The 10195-nt window shown below is 46.8% G+C and overlaps 1 protein-coding gene across 1 annotated transcript; it reads left to right on the plus strand.

Annotated features, from left to right (window-relative positions):
* The first annotated feature begins 1544 nt into the window (after window positions 1-1544).
* Window positions 1545-9976, plus strand: xkrx (XK related X-linked). The gene is made up of 3 exons (XM_041944513.1): window positions 1545-2436; window positions 7814-8073; window positions 8211-9976. The coding sequence occupies exons 1-3, from the start codon at window positions 2096-2098 to the stop codon at window positions 9074-9076; spliced, it is 1467 nt and encodes a 488-aa protein (XP_041800447.1). The 5' UTR covers window positions 1545-2095; the 3' UTR covers window positions 9077-9976.
* The last annotated feature ends 219 nt before the right edge of the window (window positions 9977-10195 follow it).

The raw sequence follows: 10195 nt of genomic DNA on the forward strand, positions 1-10195 counted from the left end.
TTGGTTTGTTTAATGTGTGAAAAAACTGAAGAGTATGTGGTTTTACGAATGGTCATGGTCATTAGTCATGTCAACCAGCGGAGATTTCAGGAAGTGACTGCACCTGACCAAGAGACAGTCCAACACATTACCCATGTGAAATAGTGAGTTGTTGTTTTTACACTTCCTTTTGTATTCAGATTAAACAAATTAGATATAATGTGTTCATTGGAGAGCATAACAGGTAATTTTAGGTGGATTTTCTTAGAGTCTGACAGAGCCAGACTAGCTGTTTCCCTCTGTTTCAAGTCTTTAGGCTAAGCTAAGCTAATTACAGCCTGGCTATAGCTTCATATTTAGAGTACAGACAAACATACGTGTGGTATCAATCTCATCTAACTCTCTAAAGTGAAGGCAGATTTCCCAAAAGGTCAAATTATCTCTTTAAAGATAGTTCAAAACAAAGGCAGGATAGTTTATTTCAGTCTCTTGTAAAGGATTTTAAACATAGATAACAACTGCTCCGCCCTTTCACAGACTTGATTGCCTGGTCACCCTGTGCACAGGGCATATCTGGTGCTCCTTAATGAGGTTTCCGTCTTCCTCTTCCCCTCGACACGCAGTCTCTGCAGTCTGAAGTCACTGACCCACTCCACTGCTTCACCAAACACATGCATTAGTAATGACAAGCCTTCATACGCTGCATCAAACCCCTCCACAAAGCCATGCTGATGTATCTGATTTAGATCTGATCTGATTAGACAGGGAGAGGTCGGCGTGTTTGTTATGAGCTGTGTCAAAACTGTGCCAGTTTATAGTGACATGTACACAGAACAGTTCCCTTTGTTGTTATATCCACTATACTGGAAATGAATTCATCAGTCGTAGCACAAATAGAGTAATTCTGTTCACCCGGGTCACAAAATGTTAATGCTGTCAGATAACAATCAGTAATCTACAGAGGAAATGTCTTTTTAAAACGTGAGCGAGGAGATAGTGACGTTGTAGCGGCTGATTCAATCTGTGTATGTGGGTGTGTGTGCAGCACCTGTTCACTAGCAGGCTTGCAGGTCACCGTAACAAGGCCCTGTTGGTGCAAACTAAAAATGGAAGTGCAGAGAAACTGATCTGCGTGCTCGTCCTCCTCAGTGCTTCCATTTGGACAGGACACATACTGTATGTAATAAAACTACAGCGCATTTCTCACTGTATGAGCAGCAATTAGTTTAGCAAAAGCAGTGCAGAGAGAGTAAAACATAGTAGTAGTACACTGTTTCTATTCCTATTTTTTGCGTATATATGTCTAATTTACTTCACTAAATATAGACTATAGCATTTATTTATTTGTTTATTTATGTGTTTTTTTGCATTCTTTCTTGTCGGGTTTATTTAAGTGTGTATATTTATTTTTACAAAACACACCAGGCACATAAATGTCTTCAGTGACTGGCAAAAGGTTTATCTTAACTCTAATCGCTCTTACTTTGACGGCGGCCGCCCATCATTTCCGGTATCGCCCCGCGTGTTTCTGGCTGACTTGACGCAGCCGTTGGGTTGACAGCGCATCAAAAGCCTGGAACACTAACTGCCAGCAGCCGCACAAATATGCCGACACGGCGGTACCAAAACCTCGTACATCCTGCAGTCAGACTCTGGAGGAAACGGCGGTGTGTTTTTAACCAGGAACAAGGCGCTTATTTAAACTTGAAGCTACAGATAACCTCCGAGTTTGGACGGTGAGTTTTTGTCCTGAACGGACTGTATGAAAAGGCTGAACTTCCAGGATCCTGCGCACCCACAGTGGCGGACAGTGCGGTGGTTTGGTCTGGATTGAACAGGGAGGTAACGCCACGTACGACGATAAACAGGCAATTAAACAATAGCTTTGGCGGCTGAGTCGGTAACCGCACGGCCGAGTTGTAGAGCCAAACACAATGTGTAGCCAGCGATGATCAACTTGGTGGAAAGTTGGGAGAGACGACGCATGAAAGGACGTAATTACAAAAAATGATGTTTTTTTTAACGCAGTTTGGCAAGCCGAATTAAGCTCGTCCCCACGCGACCTCGAACTCGTTCCTCGCGTACAAAACTCAGTAATAATTTGTGCGAAGTGACCATGGAGGAGCAGGAGAGAGACATCTCGGACATAGAGCCGCAGGAGTGCCCCTCGGTGGTGGAGAACGGAGTCATGCTGGTGGTCAATCACAGCCGGGTCCACCCCCCCTTCAGCATCGTGCTGGCCACCGTGCTCTACTGCGCGGAGTTCGTCACCGCCGCCGTGCTCTGCAGCAAGTACCACAAGACCGACGATGTGATCTGGATGGGCTTCACCATCACCTTCATGCTGCTGCCCGCGGTGCTCATTCAACTGGCCCTGACCTTCATCCACAGAGACCTGGGTCGGGACCGGCCTCTCGTCCTCTTCCTGCACCTGCTGCTGCTCGGCCCTGTCATCAGGTAGGAGACGGTCAGGTGGTGCAACACTAAGGCATGGTCAGGGGGGTGGGGTCGGTGTGTTAAAGGAGGGTTCGTTACAAATCATACTTTCCATTCCTGTGGACTGTTATTCCACAGCAGTGTTTTAGAGAGGTGAAGGTGTGTTTGCAGGCGTTCAGCCAACCAGTGGTAGATGCAGCACATGCAAAAACACCAGCAAGTTTCATAAAAAACACATCTGCACAAACTGGCAACTGGCTAAAGTTTTTTATCGATTAGTTGTCAGATATTTATTATTAACCATTTTGATAATTGATCAGTTCAGACAGATCAGTTTGAATTAAGCAAAAAGTCAAAATTCTCTGATTCCAGCTGTTAAATGTGAATATTTTCTGTTTTCTTCGCTCCTCTGTGGCATTAAACTGAATATATTTGGGTTGTGGACAACACAAGACATTTGTGGACGTCATCTTGGATTTTGGGCAACACTGATTGACGATTTTCTGGCATTTTACAGACCAAACCGGTAATTTATTCATCAAGAAATACCGGACAAATTGATCAAAGGTGAAAATGGTCGCTAGTTGCTGCCGTAGAATGATTTAGTGTTGTCACTTTAAATACTCTTCGCTGATGTGTCTGCAGCTGCAGTGACTAGTATATTAGTCCATTAGTTAATTGACACAAAATGAATCTGCAGCTATTTTGATAATCGATAAATTGCCAAACATTTGCTGGCTCAGCTACTCAAACGTGAGGATTTGCTGCTTTTCTTTGTCACATATTATAAACTGAATATTTTGGGTTTTGTTTGGTACAAAACAAGACATTTAATGGTGCCACATTTGGCTGCGTGATGATGTTTTGGGCTTTTTTCCCTCGATTTTTCGATGTTTGATAGACTAAACAGTGAATCTTGATGAATTCTTGTTAGCTGTAGCCCCAATGCTGACTGACTTGCTGAATCTGTTGCAGTTCATCAGCAGCATTTGATGAACCACGTTCATTTGTTGCAGCATCGCGACAACGTTGGTTGAAACAGCTTCTGTTGTGAATCACAGTCCAGATGGAAAGCCTGTCCAGTATGAGGAACAGCAGGGACGATGTGAACATGACAACCTCCCACATCGCACAAGTGTTGAATTATGATGGACTTCAAATACAGCAGAGAGGCTCCTGTGTAAAACGTATTAAATGTAAAAACGTACAATTAAAACAGCACAAAGACAAGATTATTTAATGTTCAAAATGATAAACCTATATTCTGAATTTGATGCCTGCAGCATGTCCGAAAAGGACGTGAGCATGTTTACCACAGTGTTGCATCACCTGTTCTTGTAACAACACTTAGCTTGGGGACACCAGTTGTTGAAGTTTTGCATGTGAGGCAGCGTCCCACCCTTTTTGGGCTGGGGCTTGTGGTTTGAAGTCTTCCTTGATGGTTTCTTCATGTCCCCAGTTGAACCCCCTGCAGTCAAACTCTAAAACCAGTCTGTCAGATGCCTCTGCAGAGCTGGCGTCCACCGTAGTAACACATCCGTCACATTTATCGCCTGTACGACACTCGGCTGTATGACCTCATCTCAGGATTATGGCACCCAGAGGCCTCGGTGCTGCAGACCAGTCGGGCCGCCGATCAGGCCTGCCTGGCACAGGAGGAGAGAGAGGTCAGAAAGGGGTCGTGGATGTTGCCGGAAATGCTTCTAGAAATAATACAGCTTGATTTTATATATTCTATATTTAGAAAAAGCAGCAAATGAGTGAGGCTGCAACATTTAAAGAAGTTTTGAGGTGCTGTTCCGCGTGCTCGGTGGGGGAGGTGTTCTGTTTATACACAGCCAGTTTGCACTCCAACGTCACCTCGTCTTAGCTGAGAGACCTGTTTGACCAACTGTGACTCACGCAGGACGATGTAGGCGGAGACGTCCCCTGAAATTCAAATCCACACTTGATACCGTCTCTTCCTCTCTCTGAACTTTGATTTGTCAACAGCGAGCCCTGAGGGGCTGCTCAGGATTCACTGGCCTACGAGAGCTTAATGGAAGGGTGTGTTTCTTTTACAGGGCCGGACATTCAACCTACCCGTCAGCTCCATGTAGGTTGCAGCTGCAGAAAGAATGATCTGCGAGGGAAAGTGTTGCTGAAAGGAATATAAATAACTCGGTTTGTAGCATGGCTTTTAGTTTCAGCCTAAAACAATCCATCGCATCTCAGAACAGTTTGCAGATATGTGAAAAAGTACGCAGATAGGTGATATATAAAAAAGATCTAGGAGAGCTGCACAGGCAGTCTGTTTATTGCAATTCAGAAGACAGGAAATTATGTTATCTTAAGTGCTGAGCTGGTTTTGATTAAAGAGTATTTACCTTATAATGTAGCACATCAAACAGATAAAACTCTTTTCAGTAATTCCTGCTTTTGCAGTTGTGAGAAATGCCGCTCGAGCCAAAAGTGCTCGATAAATCAGGCCAGTGTAACACATGTGCAGAGGCCAGAGCTCTCCTTTAAAGCAGCAGTGCTCCATGCAGATTTTCAGTTCCCACAGTTAACTGGACCAAGGTCAGGCGCAGGTCTATTATTATCCACTAGCACGCCGGAGATAAGGCCACGCATGTCAGGGCAGGAGACCACCTGCAGCTCCAAAATCTGTTCAAAGTGGAGCGAGAGTGTTAATACACGTCAGTGCATTATGTGATATTTTGGCTGTAGCAAAATCCTTTATGCAATCACGTGGTCACAAAGTGGTGAACCTCACTCCATCCTCGTTTGTGAACGACTGAGCCTTTCCAGGATGCCCCTTTCATACCCAATCATGATGCTATCACCTGTTACCAATCATCCTGTTTACCTGTGGAATGATCCAAACAGGTGTTTTTGGAGCATTCCACAACTTTCTCAGTGTTTTGTTGCTCCTGTCCCAACTCATCTGAAACGAGTTGCAGCATCAAATTCAGACCAAAACCAAAAGCAGCTGTTATCTGTCAGCTACACACACACACACACACACACACACACACACACACACACACACTCATTTATGATCCTGAACACATAATATCACAGTGAGCCAGTGCAACCGTGCCGGCTGCATCTCTAATGCGAGCTCTGTGAACGCTTTGTGCAGTTATCATCCGTTACACTGAGCTGTAACGTCTCTGTTTCATGCTCTTACCGCGGCGGCGAGGCCAGAAAACAAATGCTGGGGTTGTTATTACGGAACGTTTCGCTCCGCTCTGCTCTGTGTTCGTCTGTTTTATGTCAAGCTCTCCTCATTCCCGCTCTGCTGCTGCAAGCGGCCTCTTCTTGCCTCAGATATGAGGTTTCCTGTGCGATCCGTTGATGGTGTAATTGCAGATCATGTGGCTGCCAAACAACATGACTGCTATCAGAAGTGGGATTCCAGCTCGTGATTTTTACAGATAACCACATTAACCTGTTTTCTTTTTTTAGGAACTTGCTCCAGTTGTTGTTGAGTTCACAGAAGATAGCGTGACACAGTATCCACTCAGTCAATATAGCAACTTTAAGAAGGGAGGTAGCGTTATCTGGCAGGGGGGAGGGGGGGGCTTGCCTGGACTTGTCTCCTTAAATATGTGATCCTGCTCCTGCAGCAGGGACAGAAACTACATAATTACTCCGTCAGCTTGAGCCAGCCTCAGCATGCAGAGCTGTTTGCTTGTGTCTCTTTGTCTTCGACACTCTCCGCAGTCTGATGGGCCCGATGGGGTAATCCCGCGCGACCAAATCTTGCTAAAGAGCTGCTGAAAGAATTTCCTGACCGCTCTGCTGCAAGTATTTCAGTTGTCACAGGAGTCTCTTTTTCAAGGCAGTTCCTCTCCTTTCATGTGGTTTTTGTCCCACCGTACCGCTGTGTTCACACAGTGCGGGAACAGATTGCATGTTTAGACTGCAGATGCGGAGCAGTAGCCTGTGTTTCCTTTTATAAATCCATAAGACACTGCCTTGGATGTCAGCATATTGATTCTCTTGGCTAATGCATTCACCAGTAATGCTGTTTTTCCCCCGCTAAGTGAAATTCAGTCTGCCTCTCGATGGCTGTACAGAATCCTAAGTGCAGGCTGGCTCGGGTTCAGTACCCTCATCCTGCGTCCTCAGCCCATTGAGCTGCCAGATTTCCAGGGAAAGGATGTCAGTAAATCAGGTTTTTGTACCTGCGCTGTGACTGTATCGCAGACCTTGTACACTAAAGCTGAATGACCCTCATCTGCCTGTGGCGGTTCAGTCTGATAGTGAATATATTGGGAGAAAAGTATGCTTCCAAATAACAACAAGATTCCCCCCGCCAGCCTCTAAAGGTCAGGGTCAGGCACAGTTCAGGGGCCCGTGTGGAAGCTTGGCACTGGGCCCTGTTTGTAAGTCAGGAATTTCCATGCTAGTAGCAGCTGAAGCAACAGCCTCTGAGAGCGTCCCGCTGCTGACTCTGGAGGGTCAGGACAGCACAGCGATGAACCACGGAGACGCAGACTCGTGCGAGATTCTGACGTCCAGCGCTGGAGCTTTCAGAGCAAAAGATAACATTCCAGCGCAGTGATGTGAGAGTCGTTGCTGCAGTGGGAATCCTCAGAGGGCTGGGTTTGTCTGCAGATGTGCAGCACTGTGAGCCTTTCAGGTCATTTTTATTCAGCATTGTAATGCGGAAACCTTGCACTTCCAGTTCAGGCAGTTTCCCTCTTTTAGCTTCAACATGGGATTGTCGAAGTATTTTAACAACCTTTGTGTCATTTTGTGTCTCTGCAAAGCAAACCCAGTCTTCAAATTCTACTTAGAAACCAATAATTTGCCATAAATTCCCAGTATTTGCTCAATATTCAAATGGCTTCATTAAAGGTGGCAGTCTGCCTTTCCAGCTTGCAGTGGAAAAACATGTTTCCCTCTTAACGAACTCCTCTTGATTTCCAGGCTGTGAGCGAACACAGGGAGCATTTACCTTGCAAACGCTAAGAGCGCCACACCCTGATATTTTCAGTGCATACATTCAGGCCTCGGGGGAACTGTGTTTTCTGACTTCTGGCCGCCCTCTGGTGGATTCTCAGTGTTGTGCTCGTGTCTGTTAAGCTGTGATTTGCAAGGACAGCTCTGCCCATGAAGGATCGCTTGCATGACATAGTGCTTCTAAGATCAATGATCATTTTAGATTCCTGAACTCAAAACAAGCTGCAGTGACAAACTGCTGAATATTTCCCCCGAATGCTTTGTTCTGCTCATATTTTTGCCTCACATAGTCACACTGAGATGATTAAATGATAAATGACGTTAAGGCACAAGACGCCGTAACATCCAGCTGTGGTGTCCCGTAACTTAAACACAGCATTGCACTGCCCTCTGTTGGTGCGATAATGTTTCTCCACCCACAGTCTCTCTGTTGTTGTGTCCTCAGGTGTTTCGAGGCTCTGGTGGTCTATTTCAAGGCGGGAAAAAGGGAAGAGCCTTACGTCACCATTTCCAGGAAGATCAGTCTGAAGAAGGGACAGGGGACGCCCATGGAGTGGGAAATCGGCCAATCGGAGCGCATCCTAGCCACTCACAGAAACGCTTTCAAACGCACGGCGGTCATCCAGGCTTTTCTGGGATCCACGCCTCAGCTGACGCTCCAGCTGTACGCCACCATCCAGGAGAAATACCTCCCGCCTGAAAGATGTAAGAATGAGTGAGGGGCTAGGGCTCACGCTGCCTCTCCACTATGCATTAATAAGGAGGCTCTGTCGAGAGGTGCAGCGATGTGGTGCTGTTGATATTTGTAAAGTGTAGCACATGACTTCTGTTTGTTTTAACAGGCACTCTGATGATTATCACCCTGATCTCCATCATATACGGGGCTCTTGTGTGCAGCGTTCTGGCCATCCAGATCAGATATGACGACTACAAGGTGCGGCTGCGCCCTGCGGCCTACCTGTGCATGATCATATGGCGAGGGCTGGAGATCGCCACCCGGCTCTCCGCTCTGGTCCTCTTCAGCACGGCGCTCACACACTGGGTGATCCTTGTCGGCATGGCTAACCTGCTCTTCTTCTTCTTCCTCCCCTGGGTTGAGTTCTGGGCCAGGAAAGGCTCGCTGACCGAGGACGTGGAGAAGAACTTCTCTAAGCTCGGCACCATAGTGGTGCTGAGCATGTTCACGTTGCTCTACGCCTGCATCAACGTCTTCTGCTGGTCAGCGGTGCAGCTGGACCTCACCCACCGAGAGCTCATTGAGAGGAAGCAGCACTGGGGCCGCCTGGCCATGTACTACTGCGGACGCTTCGTCGAGAACTTGGTCCTCATCACGCTCTGGTACTTCTACAAGTCAGACTTCTACGAGTACGTGTGTGCGCCGCTGCTGGCCATCCAGCTGCTGATCTCCTACAGCTTCGCCGTGCTCTTCATGCTGCTCTTCTACCAGTTCTGCCACCCCTGCAGACGCCTCTTCAAGTACAACGTCCACGACTGCCTGCGCTGCGTGTGCTGCCGCAAAGGAACAACGGGAGCGAGAGGAGGACGACGGAAGCCGGCGCCCTCGTACTCCACCGCTGGCACCATGGTGCTGGTGCCGGAGGAGCCGCTAGAGCTGCTGGACCCCCAAAACTCAGAACCCCACAACCTCACCAGTCAGCTGGGGGAACGTGAGACAGCTATTGTTGAAGACATGATGGAGGCAGCCTGAGGGTCCTTGTGAGGAATTAAATGAACAAACTTAACTTCTCTAATGTAGAAAAGCAGCTGGTGCTGCAGGGTGCACTGCTGAACCAGACCTCGAGTCCTTTAACACAAAAACCTGAGTGATTTTGTGTTTTTTGAGTTAGCAAAGTGATGTGTTAGAGAACAAACTTCTGCCTTTTTCTCTTAAGTGCACAGAACTTTACTCATTCATAGTTCTGAGAGGGATTTAGGTTGGCGCCTGGTGTCTTTATCGGGGATGATTACGTACACTTAGGGCACCACGAGGCCCCAGTATACCAAAGAATGTAGCAGGTCGAGATGTGCGGTGATGCACAAAGGCCGCGTTGAGAGAGCAGCGGTGGGTCATGCACAGGACTGAGCCAGGTGTGCATGAAACGTGCCAAGTGTGTCCGAGGCGGGAACACCCCCAGTTCACTTCCTCTCAGGGTTACCACACCATGAACGCCCCCTCTGCACACGTTTGCATCTGCACTAAAACAAACTTTAAAAAAAAAAAAAAAGCACGAGTGCAGAAAAAGGTCAGAAGAAGAATTTTTCTTCCTCATACCCGACCGCATAAACCTGCTGTGATGAATGCCTTGTGTTGTTCATCGTCCAGTCAGGTTGCCTTGATTAAAGGAAAAAAAAACTTTGGCAAAAGAAAGGTGGAAATATGTGAGAGATGGATGAAAAGATTCCTCTGTAGAGAAGTCAGGTGTGTGTCTTTCAGAAATAACCTTACATGTGATCCATTAACAACACTGACACTGAACTAGCTTCTATTTTATTGAAGTGCTCCCACAGTTTGCTTGTTTTTTATGTTTTGTCTTGTTCGTTCGTTCAGTGCCTTGACTGCTACTGTTTTACTTGAAACTTGAATAAAAGAATAAAAGATCTGTCTGCACATTCGTTCCCGCCTTGATTTGTTCTAGAAATAAAGCCTGGCAGTCCACTCATCCTTGTCACAAACACAATAAAACTTTATCTGTCCTTTTAAACCAGTTGCGTCAGAGTCCAGTAGAGTAAAATGTCCGGTATGGCGCAACGGTCGCTTCCTCATGCGCACAGTGCGCTCTTGTTTTACCCGAGTTTCCAGCCGGCAGGAATGTGGTCCTTCAGCTCC

This window comes from Chelmon rostratus, chromosome 9 (genome assembly GCF_017976325.1).
Source record: "Chelmon rostratus isolate fCheRos1 chromosome 9, fCheRos1.pri, whole genome shotgun sequence".
Taxonomy (NCBI): domain Eukaryota; kingdom Metazoa; phylum Chordata; class Actinopteri; order Chaetodontiformes; family Chaetodontidae; genus Chelmon; species Chelmon rostratus.